The sequence below is a fragment of the Pavona decussata genome, unplaced genomic scaffold (assembly GCF_977016875.1).
Source record: "Pavona decussata unplaced genomic scaffold, jaPavDecu1.1 SCAFFOLD_219, whole genome shotgun sequence".
In the NCBI taxonomy this organism is placed as follows: domain Eukaryota; kingdom Metazoa; phylum Cnidaria; class Anthozoa; order Scleractinia; family Agariciidae; genus Pavona; species Pavona decussata.
Genome location: NW_028145624.1, coordinates 2529205 through 2548014, shown reverse-complemented (window position 1 = coordinate 2548014; position 18810 = coordinate 2529205). Strand labels below are relative to the sequence as shown.

General features: G+C 37.6%; 1 protein-coding gene across 1 annotated transcript in view; it reads left to right on the top strand.

The window, feature by feature from the left end:
- Nucleotides 1–2446, top strand: part of LOC146459502 (uncharacterized) — a 37306-nt gene extending 34860 nt beyond the window's left edge. The window contains exons 9-10 of the mRNA XM_085089470.1: nucleotides 484–577; nucleotides 1482–2446. Coding sequence (XP_084945596.1) covers nucleotides 484–577; nucleotides 1482–1584 — 197 coding nt within the window. The 3' untranslated portion in view covers nucleotides 1585–2446. The remainder of the gene's footprint in view (nucleotides 1–483; nucleotides 578–1481) is intronic.
- The last annotated feature ends 16364 nt before the right edge of the window (nucleotides 2447–18810 follow it).

Genomic DNA, 18810 nt, shown 5'->3' with positions numbered 1-18810 from the left:
CCTGTCGGGCTTACGCGCCAATTTTTTTTTTTCTGTCGACTTGTACGGTTCTAGTTCTAGTTTCAAATGGCTCATCTCACAAAGGGTGGTAGTTGAGGAAAGGGGATTTCCAAGTCACTTTTTATAGAAATAAAATGTGTGACAGAATTTCTACAAGATAATGTTTTATAACCGAATTAGAACCTTGAACATACTCTTACTGAACTGAGAGTTTGATATGTTTAATATGACTAGTCTCAAGGAAAGTGGCACGAGCCTGCCACACCTTCATTCATTCATATCTTTGGAAATAAGGAATTGTAGAAAGGAGCGATAGCCTGAATTTAAGTCTGACTTTAATCTATTAAAAAAAAAAACCGGACATTTTCCTTCAAGTCCATGCATTTCAAGAAAGTCCATGAAAAGCGCTCTTGTGCCGTAGTTATATTAAATTCTACCATAATTTAATAGTTTAATATTCCATGCCATTTGTAATTATTTCAGAGTATCACTTACATCAGCATTTAAACTACATGAAAGGCCAAGTTTGTGTAGTGGGGGACAGAACTACACTCAATGATCAGATGACTCCCCAAAGGTAGGCAACAGTACCATGATCTATCCTTATACAATTACAACAAGAAGCCATTTTATTGATGCTGAAAAGGCTCTTTACCTACTTGTGTATCTATATGCTAATTCGCCTTCAGTTCATCTTTCCGAGCTGAGCTTGTCATACGTCAGGATAGGATGGGGTAGGAGAGTAGATCGTATGAATTATTATTATTATTATTATTATTATTATTATTATTTGTTTGTTTGTTTGTTTGTTGTTGTTGTTTATTGACCTTTTTTAAGAGACCAGTGTTGAATGTAAAGTAAACGAACCGTAATAAGTATAATATAGAGTGGAGAGAGATATGATTCTGAGCTAAAATATGTATCCTAAGTATTGTCTCTTAACAATAGTCTATTGTTAATCCAACAATAGACTTTTCTTCAAGAAAATAATACATCTTAACTTAAGAGGGTTTTGTGATTCTGGCTCCAGATTCGCAAAGCCCTCTCAAGTTAAGATGCCTCTGTCTCAAAGCAATCGCCTATTGTTATTCCAACAATAGGTTATTGTAAAGAAATAACAGTTGCGATATATCGTAACGTAGGAGGTCCTGTTAAATCTGGTCCCTGATTCCTCAATTCCCTATTATTGAAACAGATTCAGACGCGTCAACTCCTTGCGAGCCAACGTTTCAATTGATTGAGAATTAGGCAATCTGGGATTGTACACTTTATAGACCTTTTTCAGAAATGGCGGCTGATTCATTTTTCTTTTGAAAATATGTTAATTAGCCTTATTTTAGGGTAAAAATTTTATTGAATTTTGTACATGCTATCGAGGCTAGTAAGGCTAATTTTCATGAAAATAAAAGAATAATTTATCGGCTACCATTTATGGAAAAGGTCTAAAACACATTTTTAAACAATTGCTTTTATTTGTGTAGTGCTCTTGAGGAAGGACCTAGTTCTACCCCCAAAAGAAGCATAACTGGCGGCTGCGGAAGACGGCCCGCACTGGAATCGTCACATTCTGAAGACAGATCGTAAAAACCCACAGCGATCGTTGTATTTTGTTCATTGTTTAATGTTTATCTTGTACTAACTTTTAAGGAAGGCTGTGACATTGTAAGGTGGCTCACAATGGTTTCCAGCACTTTCCTTCGGTTAAAATTTAATCGATCAATCATGCCAATCCTTATCAGTGGATTCTACAATAATGGTATCAAACATATGTCTAAACATCGATTAACAAGTTAAGGTCATTTTTCGCCTTAATAGGTCACCGTGCCAACAATGTAGCAGCTCCAAATTTTACCTTGAAATGGCAAGGGCGAACAGTGTAAATATTGCTTGGATTTACGGCGGTCGAAGCCGTTGACGTCGCATTGCTCCTCTCGAATTCACGTGAAATTTCACAAACCTAGGACTTCGCTTTCTGTTGTTGACGAGGGGTAAAGCGATGAATTGCTCAAAAAGTGCCAAATGTGAGCTGATTGTTTTTTTGTTTTTGTGTTTCTTCATTACTTTTTAACCAAATAATACTGTACTTAGGTTAATCTACCTGCTCGATTTGAGACCTTCTCGGCAGATTAAATTCGTTGTAAGAAAAATTTCAGTCGGTTCAAACATTGGCTGTTAATTTACTTTTCAGTATAGCACTGTCCAGCTGAGTGATTCGGTTTAAAATATGAGTAGTACTGTTCGAAAGGTTTGGAACCCTTAAATTAGACGGCGAGCAGTCTCTCCTTTGCTCGAAAATCCGCGGGAAAGAACACAAAAGACTGAACGTACACAATATTTAAGGGGCGAGTCGCTCGCCTTTCGGCCCCCGTGCTACACGCGGCTCGCGCTTTGAATTTCGTGCTTTCTCAGGTTTATGCGTTCTTCCCCCACGTAGTTTCGAGCAGAGAGAGAGAGAGAGAGAGAGAGAGAGAGAGAGAGAGAGAGAGAGAGAGAGAGAGAGAGAGAGAGAGAGAGAGAGAGAGAGAGAGAGAGAGACAGAGAGAGAGAGAGAGAGAGAGGGTGTTCGCACGATAATACGTGCCTCAACAGCCGCTGGCTGACCTTGCAATTGTATCCATATTTCATTAGTAAGTGCTCCAAGAACTGCTTGCTGACTTTGCAGTTCTTGTTGAGGTTACTTTTAATTTAGCCTGAACAAGAATATAGTTTCTAAGTTTTAAGACATATTTTGTAAGTTACTTTCGCTAAGAGCAAACAACTTGTACGTCGCTTCTTTGTATACTACTTTTAGTTGAATAGGTGTAGGTAGCCAAGTTTCAAGTTTCAAGTTTATCCAAAAATGTTTAACATATAAAAATTCCAAGACAACACTAACCCGCAAGTAGCTAGAACTAATCTAGGCGGGTAGTGAGAAGACTAATTTACATGAATTCATTACAGTTTACAGAAATCTATATACAATTTGCCAGTGAGCCATACAAACATTGAAAAAAGAAAGAAAAGAAAATAAGTGAACATATGAAGAAAAAGAAATATAAATTGCTATACTCTAAATAGATTGATTTAATTACATGTAACTTTCAGTTTTGAAAACTCAGAGATGAGAGTAGGAATGCCAACATAATCATCCTCTTTTATTAAAATATGGAATAACAGGTCTTGCATTTTCCTCTTAAAGCTGTGCTTGGGTAATTTTCGAAGTTCTAAGCGAATACTGTTCCATATTTTAGCCCCAAGTCGAGGAAAATATTTAGGTTGTTGGTTTAGTCTCGAATATTTAATGTGGTAGTTTCCAGTTGAGGAGACGATCTCGTATTATAATTGTGTCTCTCTTGAAAAGTAAAAAAGATTAGAAATATTACACGGTGCTAATTTATTAAAAATATGCATTAGGGTCGAGATTGATTAAAAATAAAGCGTATTGATCGGGATACTACTAGAGGAGACAAAGTGAGGAATGGCATTAGATCTATAAGGTGCAAAATATATGAGGCGGAGGGCGCGCTTTTGTAGAACAAGGATTGGGTTAAGGTATGTCTGCGCAGCTTGGCCCCATACAGTAATGCCGTAGGATAAGTAAGGGAATATCAAAGATCTGTAAAGTGTTATCAATGTACTAGTAGGGACAAAATGTCTTAGTCTAGCGATTATACCAATAGTTTTACTTATTTTCAGTAGTAATATGTGTAATGTGGTATTTCCAGCTAAGATTAGAATCAATTAACACATCTAGAGTATTTGATATACACCTTTTGCTCCAAGAGCACATAGGTTTTAGTGTCATTATCGAATATTTTAAGGTTAACTTGGTGGTCAAGTTTCTTTTGATAGGGGTGAAAAATTATAAAGTTTGACTTCTTCGTGTTTAGCGTAAGCTTATTGGCAGTTTGCCATTCATAGACTCTATTTAATTTAATATTGAAAATATTCTGAAGGGACTGAAGATTTTTATCGGTATATAAGAGGTTCGTGTCATCAGCGAACAAGTAGAAAGCTAATTTATCAGACGATTTGTAGATATCGGTGACGTATATGAGAACACAGAACCTTGTTGGACGCCACATGAAACTGTTTCTTTGTTAGAGGTGTTAGATTTAATTTGCGTTGACTGGACACGATCAGTGAGGTAGGAGTGGAACCAATTATTGATAACGCCTCGAATGCCATATAGTGTTGTAATTTGTGCAATAAAATAGAATGGTCAACAGTATCAAAACCTTTTTTTTTTTAGATCTATAAATATACCACATGAAAACATTCCTTTGTCAAAGTTCGATTGGATTTGGTTTACTATATCGATGAGTGCATTTTCAGTACTTCGCCTCTCCCTGAAACTGTATGGTACAGAGTTTCATGTTTTTCCAGAAAAAGCTTCAGTCTGTGATACATCAGTTTTTCAAAAATTCTGTTAAAAATGGAGAGAAGTGAGATAGGCCTATAGTTGCCAGGGTCTGTCTCGTCCTCACTTTTGTAGATTGGTAAAACTTTAGCATGCTTAAGTTTGGACGGATAAGTTCCATTCGCTATTGAAAAATTAAATAGTTCTAATTATCTCCTGTTGTATGCTTTATTATATGTTTTCCATATTGTATTATATTTGTAATTTATTCATATATACTTAAGACTTAATACTCCTATTTTCCATATTGTACGATTTATTGTATCTTTTACACGGCTCTCTGGAAGAGCATTTTTATGAAAGGGATTCCGTGTTTAAATAAATAAAGATGATGATGATGATGATGATTAATAAGTTTGCATAAAGGTCTTGATATAATTTTACTTGCGCATTTCAAGAGACGAATGGGGCAGGAGTATAGACCAAGCGCCCTGTTGGGTGGCGTGGAAAGAATCTCTTACTAAATTTTGGTGGGAATTACAGGTTGAAAGACGAAAGATCCCGCGTTACTTCGCTTAGGTAAGTATTCAGAAAAGTGCGTTCGCAAGTTACACTGTAAGTATCCTGGAAGCTAGTTTAAGGCCTACTGAAGCAAAGTGACTGTTTAGAATGTTAGGAAATTCAGAAGGGTTGCGCGAGATCCCTCTTTTTCCAGGACGTTTCAGGGCTGATATTACACTTCCACTTTCTTTTTCCGATTAATCAATAAATTTTATGCCATCCCAAGTTTTCTTTATGTTATTTGTATTCATCTCAAAATAATTATGATAATAAAGTTTTTTTTACTTAATCGAGACAGAGATAAAATTTTATTTCTATAGAGTTTGTAATTACCTTTGTCACCGGTGTAAAAGAACTCGTTTTTCTTCCTAATTGAGATTCTTAGGCCCTTTGTAATCCAGGGCTTGCCGAGTTGTTTGGCTTTGCGCTTCGACATTGTTTTCAGAGGTGCGTGTTTATTTACCATCCTATTTAGTTTGTTATAAAAAGTAGAAAAAGATTTATTAACATCATTGTCAATTATTGGTTCCCAGTTCAACTGCGCAAGATCATTGACAAATTTAGCTTCAGAGAATTTGTTCTCAGAATTTGTTACAAATTTTGTACGCGACCTTAGCCAATGTAAGGTAGTCATTTTGTACATCTATGATTGCAACTTGCTTCGAAATAAACGCTGTTGGATCCCAGTCAAGTTAGCTCTCATTATTGCTGCGCACCCGTTCGTGGTTTGATCCTGTACCTCAAGAGAGTGACGGCTCTTTCGCGCGAGCGAGTTGCCCAGTTGAGATTTAATTCCCCCACTTGCTATTTGTCCCAAGCGCTAGAGTACCCTTAAGGTCCGTAGTTGTTCAAAAGTGGAAAAGCCTTCGGCGTCACAATTGGCAAAATAAATCTTTTTATTATTGAGGGACCCAAATATGTCAGTGTTTTTAACCTCCCGTAGGCGACCACTAGACACACAGTCTGCTGTATCTCACACAGGCGGAAAGTGAGAAACGTTTCACTGTAACATATTGGCCACATCATTACAAATCTTACAGTCAGAGCAACCGGAAGTGTTTCCCGATATAGCTTAGCATTGAAACAATTGATAAAATACACATGCACTATACTTCACACTGAAATAAACTTTTATTAGATTGCATCCCTTGTAGAAAAAACTCTCCTATCTTTTATCTGTCTTATCTTTTTGCTTATGATCCATTCCTGAAAACTTTAGACAGCGCTACTTGGAGTAATAAAAGAATAAAGTTTCTTTGGCAATAATTGTCTCGATCGCTGTGAGACACAAACAATAATCACCATAGACCCTAAGACTTTTTTTTTGCCTAGAATGATTTCGGACCAGTCTTAATATACTTGTAGGTAAGAAAAGTTACAACTATGGGTTTCGTTAAAAACTGGCAAAAGAGTTAGGTCTCTGTTAACAACCCGAAATTTAGACCCCCTGTGGTCTGGTCTCTTGTAAGCGACCACCTCCCGTAAGCGACCACATATCCTTCACATTATGGGTGGTCGCTTACGGGAGGTTCGACTCTATTTTAAATTAAGCCGAATATGCCTCAGCTATAAAATTAATAGTTTCTTTAACGTAGAAAACAACATTTCTCTCCGTCCTGTTACAAAATCTAAATAATTCGGCTTACCGAACAGTGACATTTCTTGAAAGCGATGAAAAATACAAAAAATGCGTAGAAAATTCACGTGGAAAATTAAATGCTTATCGATAGGGGAGTAAGGAATCATCGAGTTTGGATTCGAGTTCGAGTTCGAGTTGGACTTTGAGTTAGACTTCGAGTTGGACTTCATGAAAAATCAATAATATCGATTTGACAAACGAAATCAATTTATCGATTTTCACCGATTTTCGTTATCAATCGGTAAAAAACATCCGTAAAAATCGCTTACTTCTCTTTCTTCCCTTCGTGCGACGATCGTTTTCTCGCAGGGGACCACCGCCGCTTGTATTTATATTTTCTTCCCGGTGTTGTAAGAGCAATGTCATGTTACAAACCAAATTCTTTGTAAAAATATTTGAGCAGTTTTCATCAAAATACAGCAAAATCGCCATGACAGTGCCTCCTTTAAGTTTCAAACTGGTGGGAGCTATTGAAAGTGTATAGATGAGAGCCAGGCAGAAAATTCAAAATTATAAATGCACGGAAAAGACAACTAACAGCCAGGCTATATCTTTCGGGTAACTAAAAATCTGACCAGCGTCCTACTGTAGTTTAATACTAAGCCACTCGACCGTCTAAGCATATAAAGCTACGGACAGATAAATCCAACGACAAAACGTTATTTGTTTATTCAGTATCTCCCAAAATACTGTTTAGATCGATAACGATCGCGAAATGAAGGCAACACTTACATTGTATCGCCATACAAGAGAGAATATCAATGGAACTAAAACCCACTGAAATCGCGCTCAATCGGTCCAAAAACCACATAGGAGAAAGGACAACAGACAAGGGAGTTCAGGTAGGGAGATTTTTATTGAAAATTCGTTGGTATTTTTAAATTGAACAAATCGAAACTCTTTTCTTTTGTTGCACACCTTTTTTGTTCGTATAGACCATGCTTAGTATCTACATTTTGCGAAAAAAAAAAAGGAAACATGTACATGCCATCCTTCGTTTGGGGAAGAAGGGGGGGGGGAAGGGGGGAGGGGGGTCCGATTTCATTTGGGAGCCCTTCGAGAGCGCTCTCTCGAAAATAACGAAGTATTTTGCTTTTTGTATTTTTATAGTAGTAAAAAAATAACGAAATATTTTGCTTTTTGTATTTTTATAGTCTCGAAGTCTAACTCGAAGTTCAACTCTAACTCAGACTCGAATCCAAACTCGATGATTCGGGATTCCCCTCTTGGGAGTACCGGGAAGAAAATGTAAATACAAGCGGCGGTGGTCCCCTGCGAGAAAACGATCGTCGCACGAAGGGAAGAAAGAGAAGTAAGCGATTTTTACGGATGTTTTTTACCGATTGGTAACGAAAATCGGCGAAAATCGATAAATTGATTTCGTTTGTCAAATCGATATTATTGATTTTTCATGAAGTCCAACTCGAAGTCTAACTCGAAGTCCAACTCGAACTCGAACTCGAATCCAAACTCGATTATTTTTCCTTACTTCCCATTCCGACCATACTGATACATTATAACACGTAAAGGTGCAAAACGGTTTCTCTAGTTGCAGTTATGATAAAGCCATGGGTGATTTTAAATCACCGTAAGCTCATTAGCATAATTGTTTTTCTTGACCAAAGCTCATCATAGACCAGTAAGGTTAAACGGGGAAAGTAACTGAATTCATAGGAATCCAAGAGTTGTCTCTAGTCTATTACAATGTATAGGCCATCTATGAGAAAAAGGAAACGGCAAGCATATCATCATATTGTTTTGATAGACGGTAAGCTTACCGAAAAACGATTACAGACATTACATGTATTCAGAAGGTAGAGCTGTCGTGTCACTGTCTGACCTGTCCGTGTCACACAGTTTTAACAAGTTTTCCTGCCGGGGTCAAAGTTTCCCGTATAAGGCTGTTGTTTCGAACTACATATATGTAAATATGAAATTGTTTTTATTTCCTTATTTTCGAAATGGTACGGTTAATGTAGCCATGAGATTATATCGATGACTAAGCGATATCATCAACGACTAATCGAAACAATCAATGGCAGTCAATGACTGAAACTGAATTTTGTGGCCTTTCGATTATCGGCAATAATGAATGATTAATCAACTGATTACCCATCGATTACGCATTGATTACTCATTGATTTCATTGATGTCATCGATTAGTTACGTCATACCGTGTAGCAAGAAAATTTTGCGGAAGTTTTAGTTTGCGGATTGGCGAGTTTTTGTGATTTGCGGGAACAAATATTTGCGGTTCGAGATGACTACAATTTTTGCTGGGAACTTATTTTTGCGATGCTCTGCTCAAGCAGCAGAGCATTTAAGTGGAAGAAACCTTAATATTTTTAACTTTCATTGTATGGTATGTTGAGTCATAGTTCACTCTACTTACATATTAGAGACATATCACTGTAATACCTTACTGCGTAAAGGGGCTGAGCGACAACAAAACAAAAAGTCTACCTGGCCTACTATGCACAACCAAACACTATATTATTTTATAAGAAAGCAGTATGAATGTTTGAATTACCGTAGCTGAAACGTTTCTAGGCATACAGAGGGGCTCTCGAGTGAAAGATGTAGCAAGTATACAACTTTGAGACCTAACTGGGAGCGGCCTGCTAAAATGCAAAACTTTGCCTTACTGTAACGCAATGAGGCAGACTCAGTCGATGATAATAACACTCTTGTTCAGCGGAAGTTTCAAGAGTTAAAATAACTTCTGTGCAGGCCGCCGCAGAAGCGCTACTAGAGCATGGTTGGTCTGTTTAAGTCGAATGTATATCGCCCCAGTGGCGCAGATCTATCAAAAGTGGAGTTTTTAATTTGACTGAAGGGAGTTAATTTTTGCGGCGTTTTATTTCGCCGGTGTGAACTAATTTTTGCGGCGTTTTATTTCGCCGGTGTGAACTAATTTTTGCGGATCGAGGTCAATCCGCAAAATCCGCAAAAATTAGAACCCGCAAAATTTTCATGCTACACGGTAGTTAGTAGAGGAGACTACCACTGTCCGGCGACAATGGCTGCTCCCCAATCCCCTTGATCACAAAGCCGAAGAGGTCTGGTATTGTGTGAAGCCTCGAGCAAGATGGCGTCGAATAGTGGAGATTTGGTATACCTTGCAGGATCAGGACGAACAGATTGGCGCTCCATTACATACCGATAAAAAGCTCTTTCTAAAATGTAAGTATTTACTTTTCACGGCTAAACTAAAGAATACAGGGCCACTTTCATCCATATAACAAACGAGCTGGCTCGTTTGGCTCGTTTGATCCTCGCTTACATCCCGGCGGTACCAACCAATGAAAATCAATCATTGATTGTAATCAATATAATCAATAACGATCAAAAATAGTTAATTGAACCAATCAGTAGAAATCGAAACTCACTCACTGACACGTCTTAATTTTATTGATTTTCATTGATTTTTGCATTGCACGAGTAAACTTAGTACATTTTCCCCTATTCAGATTGTATAGAAATTATTTGTTTTTGTTGCATAATCAAAATTGCTGCTTATAGGACATTAGCCTGGCATAGATTTCAGAGACTCGATTTAGAACTGAAGGGGGCTTATACTTGTACTGAGTTTGGTACTATCAAACAATGTTAAAGTAAAGCAAAATCTGTGTGTTAGATGGGCTTTTTATATAATAACCAGTGTAATGGACAGGAAAAAACCTTCTCTCTTTTTATGATGATTTCAACAAATGGCGGACACTTGTGCGCAGACCGTTGCATTTGGGATCTTTTAATACTGAGGAAGAAAATATAGGAAAAGGGAATAAAATGTTGTTGTTTTAAGAACATTACTCGTTTTAGTTAATTAATTATATTAATATGATGCTAAAATTAAAGGATATATTTGAACAAATAAACTTATTAAGATCATTTGTCAATTCATGTGATGCGTTTTATTGAAAAGGAAACCAATATTTGAATAATCAATGATAATCAATACTAATCAATGAAAATCGATCATAATCAATGAAAATCGAAACTCACTCAACTCTTGGACTTTGATTTCCATTGATTTCCAATACCAATCAATTGATTGTTATTGATTATTATTGATTAAATTGATTTTCATCGATTATTGATTTTCATTGGTTGATACCGCCGGGTTACATCCACTGCCGAGCCAAACGAGCCAAACATGTCACCAAATATACAGATGTAAGACTTAACACGCATATCCTTTATATCTCATTCTTTACATCCACTTGCGAGCCAAACAAGCCACCAAAATGAAATATAATCGTCTTCAAAAGTGGCCATGCATTATGTAGTTGCTCAACTGAAGGTGTTTTTTACATTGGGCTCGGTATGTTGTTTAGTTTACCTTCGCGTTTTGATCGTACCTTCATTTTATAGTGAAGAAGCGGTGAAGAAATCAGTCCATTCATCCGAGTTCGTAGGCATGAATGACCCGAGTGCCGTGGAGAGTAAACTGTACTCCGAAGCCCAAACAATGGTTAGTGTTCTTGATATAATTCTTGCAGGAGCTTCAATGTCCAGGTTATGCATCGGTCAAACTCAGATTCATGTAGCACCCAAAGACTGAAAGTCCCCTGGAACCCTTTTTGCCACTACTGAAACACAACCCACCCGGTCGGGCATGTGACTTCCCTCAATGATTGTTTATTGATTAGCAATTTTGCATCTATTGACGCAAAGTTTAAATTTAAAAAGTGCGCGACAGAAAATAATAATAACAATCAGGGTGCATACATCACAAGTAATTGTTTTCAGATTGGCCCTTTGAAAAGTGAAATAAACAGAAATAATGCATCTATCAATGTTAAGCCCGAGGGGGGGGACCCCGAGCATGTGTGGGGCATTTGACCTCTATTGCCTTCTCCACCCTTGGGAATTTGACTAAGAATCTGGGCCCCAGGGTGGGGACGTTTGCTTTTTTTGGGCGGAGGAATAGGACCAAATCACATCGTTCCATGTGCTTTTCTGTGCACCAGCCATCTTGGAATTGAGGTAGCGTGGCTAAAGCCCTGAAAGATGGCCGTTTTTAATAGAGGTAAGCACCTGTTTTTATATTTATACCAAAACACTTAGTACTTCTGACTACTCATTTCAATATAAATTGATGGAACACCTTACTTTGTGGGGATTGTGTAGATTGTTGATAATATCGACTCGCTTTTCGTCAGAGAATCAAACGTTGGAATTCTATTAAATATTTTCTATACATTGCCTGGGAGAATATGCTTATTTTTAAGATCACAAGCACCTGTAGAACAAAATGCTACAGGGTGGGGATATTTGATCTGATTTGACCCAATTTTGGGGCTTCACGGTGGGGATTTTGACCAGAAATTTTCCTGAAAAGTCAAATGCCCCACATATGCTCAGGGTTCCCCACCCCCTCAGGCTAAACATTGATAGATGCATAATAATTAAAAGCTACATAAAAGGGGGGGGGGGGGGGGGTGGGGAATCGTAACCTGAATAAGTAAGCAGTCTCTATGAACAAGCTAAAACTATAAAAGATTTGAGAAAATAAAACTCACAAAGCTACATGCAATTCTCCTAATATATTTTATTAAATAGTACAATGAATTTCTTTCTAATTTCGCCTGCAAGTTGTCTAGATTGAGTGGTTTAAATCCCCAAAGTTTTGTCAGAAAGTGTCTGACTGGATTTCGAGATAATTGACAATGTCTAAAATGAGAGGCTAATGCCCTACCATTGCTATGATAATAGTTGTTACTTGCACTCAGGAAACTGATGAAAAATGCTGATGTGGTATGAAGGAGATCAAACTTCTTCTATGCAACAAAAAACTGCTGCAAGCCTCCTTAAATTAAAGTAGGTTTTTCCCACTGGATATCAATGGCTTCTTTTATCTTGAGCTGAAGATTGGTGGAAGCATGATCTATAATATTTTAAAAAACAATAAGGCGAACACAAACTGTGGCATTGTTTAGAATCTTGCGACTGTTTGAATATGTGAGAGGCCCTATCTGTGGCTAGGTGCTCATGACTGCTAAAATTTGTATACATTAACACACAAACAGAGCGCACTTGGGATAGGGCCTTTCTCACCAAACAAATTGCCGATCTTAAATGACAAAAGTACTAAATCGAAGTTTTTAGTAATGGTTAATTAGGTGGCAGAAACTTTTCTGGATGATACTAGAAAAAAGGCCTATGTAAGGTAGTTTGAAATAAAGCATGGGTGCAGTATTAGGGGTGAGACCCCAGGGGGGGGGGGGGTACTCCAAAAAAAATTGGATAGGGATGTGCGGCCCGCTGCCCAAAACCCTTTCCCTATTTATGACCAAAATCTGCGATTTTCCCTACCCTATTTATGACCTGACCAAAAATTTGATACCCTATTTATGACCTGATAGTGTCTGGTCAACTTCAGTTCAAAAACCCCTGGAGCCCAGCACGTGACCGGAGCGCATGACAAGCCGTTGCAGCACGTACACAGTTGCCATAATCATGATGAAGAAGTAGCTTCTTCAAAAAAAAAAAAAGGAATTCAAGACTAGAGTGAAAAAATCGATACCCTATTTATTACCAAAATGGCGGCAAAATGGCTAAAACCGATACCCTATTTATGACCAAGGCGGCTGAAATACCATACCCTTTGGCGCCGCACATACCTATATAGCCCATATAAGGGAGTACCCCCCCCCCCGGGGGGGTGAGACCTGGGGAACAAGTAGGATTGCTTTGAGTCTTAGTAATGTTGTTGGGTTTTGATCGGCGCTCCAAACAAATGTAACGATTGACAGCACTCTTAATTAAATGGGTGGGAAAAAGATTCTTTTTTAAGGATTTTCATGAGTTTGATAATATCTTCATGAGAACCTTACCAGGTATAGGTGGTTTTCACCTCACACATCGTCACGCAAAGTGAAAAAATAAAATCCTCAACCATTCAATAGATAAAGTCAACAAATTGATATGTTGTAGAAGAGTGATACATAAACATCGGGTAAAAGCCACAGGGCTGTGCGATATCTCCTAATCGAGTTATTCGAGAAAATGTACCACGGAAAATTACAGAGTTTAGTATGGGATGTCATGTTGGTGCCCCGTCTGATGGGCACCAACATGGCGGCCGGAAACCAGCAAAAACATCTGGAGTTTACCTTGGCTATTTCAAAGCCTTTCTTCTCTCTGCTGAACTTTCACACATTGACATTAACGCTTCTATTACATGTTAGCTGATCAGACCTAAAAAAAACACGAGGCGAATCGATGTTTTCATGTACGTGACATGTTTAGAGCAGCAATCCTTCTGTCACGCACTGCGCAAAAATCTAAAATTCAAACTGCTCTATTTTCAAAACAAAGAATGCTATCATGCTGAAAACAAGCAAGCCGATGTAAATTTAGATTTTCTTATATGTCATGAAGATAAAAACCCAAATTATTGTGTTTAGTTATGAATTTCAGTTTTTTATAACGTCATGTGAAAACCAATAATTGTTATTGTAGGATTTATCCACGAGAGTCCTAATGAGGCATGTGAACAGTAGTGGTTCACATTCTCCTATTACCAGTGTTTATTGTAACAAGACCTTCACTGGTCTTAATTAACCAATTATTTTTCCTTTTGCGTCATATTCCTATAAACTGGGCCTCATTAGGACATTATAGCCATACTGGTGGGTTGCTTTTGGGAGTTCAAAGTTTTATGTTACTGGGCAATTTCAAAGTGACTAAGTAAGACTGATTCCTCTACAAAACAACAACTAGGAAGAAGCTTGTTTAATGACAGCTTGAGCTACATGTACATGTAGGTATTATATTGGAGTAATTATACAAAAACATAGAGGAATGCCACACTGTTCCAATGTTTATGTGACAAGAGGTAATATTGGGCTTGCTTTCACTATAAATGGAATGGTTCGTGCCCCTTATTAAAGGGTCATACATGTATTTCCTCTGAAAACCATAATCTTCTTCTTTTGGCAGCCTTTTCTGCAGTTATACATTTAATACATGTAGTTTGGCCTTCGGTTCATTCCCATATGCTGGGAATTGAGCAATAAATCAGTGACTTTTTTACTATGGATTTGAGCTGTGGACTAAGGATTTTGGAGTGTGGACTTGGTAGAAATATATTATATATATGCGTTATTGACCAAGCGTGAGGTCAAGATGGCTGGATATTGGCCAAGTTCTTTTTTTGCGTTTTTATGGACCGAGACGAAGTCGAGGTCCATAAAAACGCAAAAAAAGAACGAGGCCAATATCCAGCCATCTTGACCGAACAAGCTTGGTCAATAAAGGATTTATTATATGGCTTTACCATCAAGTTAAAACTACAATAACAAAACAAAACACAACATGAAACTGCTCAACTCGGAAAGAAATTCTTCATAGCCGGCCGGTGCAAGATTTATTTTCAGTGCACCTTTGGATTAGAATGTAATCGTGGAAAACAAGGAATCCTAAATTATCTTAGGGCTCTAACTTTATAATGGCTTAAAGGAAGTGTACAATTATCGAGAACGAAAAATTTAGATTTTCGCAAGAGCGGGAAGATTTGAATAGAATCCGGCAAACTCGCCATTTTCACGCGATCGCGCGGTGGTGTAAATAATAAATTTTTTTTACACAGTTTTCGGCTTCCAATCATTAATTCTTGAATGAAACAGTAGATTTTGAGATTATATGCAAACATAAGCCGAAAAAAAGAGCAGGTAAATCAGAAAACTGGGCGAAACTTTGACAAGATTTTGTTGTTTACAACAAGCAAGACGCGGCTGAATTAAAAACGTGAGCTTCTTCGGCGAACTTAAAAAAAATACTTTTCTGAACTGCTCTAAACACTAACCGCAACTTCCACTACGCTATGATTTAAATACAGTCATTGCAAACCTAGAGAACTTATCAATTTGGCACTCGACTTGAGACAATAAGTTTTTCAAAATCAATTCTATCTAAAATACTACACGCAGAGCAACTCAACGGTTCAACTCACATTCATTGTAGCTGAAACGAAGTTTTCACTACACCAGGACGATTCCATTCTCTTTCCTTTCCTTTAGGTAAATGTTGAGAGTTTACCGAACTTTTTAGTGAGCGTTTTCCCCCAAAACAACGAGAAAATCGAAGAAAACCCACATTGTTGTTGGGATTAAACTTTCGATGCCAAGCGGACGGGCAACGGGTAATCCCAAGCGGGCAAGATAGCTCCATCTTGCCCGCTCGGGTAGCCAATCACAGCGCAGAATTTGACTCATCTTGCCCGCTCGCAGAGCCAGCCATATAATAAACTGCAATTATTGTTAAGTGGGCGCTCTTTTGCAGTGGATACTGGGTGTTTTGAAATTCACTGCCTAATGATAATTCTGTGCTTATTGTGATTTAAATCCAAGCTGAAGACATCTCCTTTTTTGGGTCTATTTTTTCTAACATGCACCTTAAATTTCATTTTTACTTACAGCACTTTTGGAAAGAATCTATTGTTATTGCTATTTTTAAATTTAATTAATTAATTTCTCAATTAATCTATTTTTTAATTAAGTAAAAAGCTATTGAACCATAGGGATATACAGTTGTAATGTTATATTATTACATGTGATATACCTAGACTTTCACTTAAAAAATAACAAAACGAGCATTGTGATTGGTTGATTTTTGGTCAAGTGCCCCTGATTAAATACAAATATATCCCAACTGGGATACAATTCCACAGATGTTGCCCTCTTAGACCTAGGGCAAACGTCGAATCTAAGTCGCGTCGAATTTATTAAAAATAGGTTCGACAAAGAGTCGACTTAATTCCAGCGTGGTAGCAAACGTCGAACCTGCGTAGACCCTAATTCTCAAGTTGCAACTCGTGAAAGACGGGAATAAGCACGTGTCCCCGTGCTATTAGGGACCTTACGAAAACACCACGGCGACGGCGACGACAACACCACAACACAAAAAGCTTAATGAGCAAAAACAATCACTCTGCACGTGCGTTTTAAATTTTGGTACCTTTCTTTGTCGTCCTCTGCAAAACAACAACGTGAAATGACCAAATTCAAGGTTTTGTAGAGAACGTGAACCCACGGGAGTGAATTTTTCATTCTCTTCCTTAACTTGAACGGTACTCCTACCAATTTGGTATCTGGCTAGTTTGTCGTTTGTGTATACAAGTTGAATGAGTTAAAATAATCGCAAAGTAGCACAAATGAAATAAAGTTATACTTTCAAATGACGTTTGCGTTGGCGTCACCGTCTTGCATTCGTAAGGTCCCTATTCACTCGATGTGCGGTTAGTTACTGCTAGGACTTGCTAGCGAAATGCCGAAATACAGTGCTCGTCGGGCTTTTCTTTGGCAATTAATTGCGAAAAATAGAAAGAGAACACTCAAACACTAAGCATTTATTGCAAATAGGCAATTCGCATTTCAATCATTTATATTTAGTGTTCATGAAACACGAAAAACACATTTCCATCACGCTGTGCGATGTCAGCAATGACTTTCGATAGCTCGCCATTTCTGGTCGCGAAATTGCCTTTGTACAGCGCATGCTCGTCAGGGTGGGAAATAGCGTTTGGCAGATGGGGGAGTCGGTATTTTTTGTGACTTTTGCGCAGTCCATCACATTTGAATCAATTATTTTGTAATTTCCATGATTAATGAATTGAGTTCAGCGCGTGTTTAGAACGGCGTTTGCTGTAACGTCGAACCACTGTCGCATTATCCGACTTGGCAAGTCGAACTTATGCTGGAGTCGAACCAATTAATTTAAGTCGAACTTAATTGCGGCAAACGTCGCACCATTCATGCGCCTATTTCAAAATTAATAGGTTCGACGAATTAAGTTCGACTAAGATTCAACGTTTGCCCCAGGTCTTAGTTGTTTGTTTGTCTGTTTTGCTGTGATTGTTAAAGGGAAAGTCTTAATATATAAGAAAGCAATGTATGGTCCCTCGGGAAACTAATTAATTTTGTTTTCCCTCGAGTTCAGTGACGTCATCTTAGGAAACACCAGGACTCGCAGGAAAACAAAACTAACCGTTTCCCTTGGGTCCATACATTAAGTGTAAACTCATCATCCTCATCCTCTTTTTCATGTTCATTGTCACTATGATATTATTATTATTATTATTATTATTATTTATTATTATTATTATTATTATTATTATTATTATTATTATTATTATTATTTATTTTTTTCATTAAGGTGTGAATTTCAGGTAAGAAAATGCAGTAATGTGACCCAAGCAGGCACATTCATCAATGTGTTGAAGAATGCAGAAGATCTGTAATTAGCACGCACAAAACAGCTGCTAAAAAATGTGGGTAATAAATTCTCTATATGAAGAAATGTGGCAGCAAATTTGACTGCTTGCTCTATGAAATGTTTTTATGAGACAACTTAAACTGACACTTAACTGAAATTTATGTTTCTGTTTTAGACTGAGTGCGTGAATCTTTTAAATCTTGCTGCACTTTTTAATGAAAGTCTAGAGCAAAGTAAGTAATCTCTTTTTCTTAGAATATCTTTAGTTGTATCACTGAATATTACAGTGCCCATTTCTTTTTTTTGGGATCCAGGCTCCATCAAAGAACCACTCTGGTTATAGCATAATACTCATTTGGAGCACATGCCCAACCCACTGCAGTCTCCTTTTCATTAGGATTTCACTGAAGATGTTTTCTTGATCTGTCAGTTGGATAACAGATCTTTGTTGGACATACTGTACTTCCGAGCCAGGAAAATTTTTATACCCGCTTGCAACATAACTCCAATTAATTTCCACAGACTTTCATCGGATGAAACATGTCACATGGTACAAAATTGGACAACAGTTATCAGGTGATAACAGTCGTTTGACGTGATATCCATCATCCATTTTTTTCAGTAAGAAAAAAAAAAGAACATCACATTGTTTGGTCCTAATGGTTCTATTCTAATCAGAGTAACAATGACATCAACTAAATAAAATTAGTCAGTTTGTATTCATTTGTCGGCAATTATGCCATGATAATCACTGGCTGTTTTGTCTTTTCCTTGGTCAAGGGCAATTAATCATAGGGTTATAAACTAAACAAACCCCTTTCTCACTTGCTGGCATAGTGTATATCAGATAATAATCCCCTTGGCTGAAAGATTGTCCTGGAAATTTCACAGTAAGAGAGTTACCTCAAAGTTTCGCTTATTGGCCAACTGTTCGTTTTGCTGACAATCTCTCAGCCTCGGGCATTATTCCCTGATATGTGGCCACCTGAAGGGGTTTATTACTAAATATGAAATTTAATTTTGAGTTGTTTGTTTATAAGTCCCTCCGAGA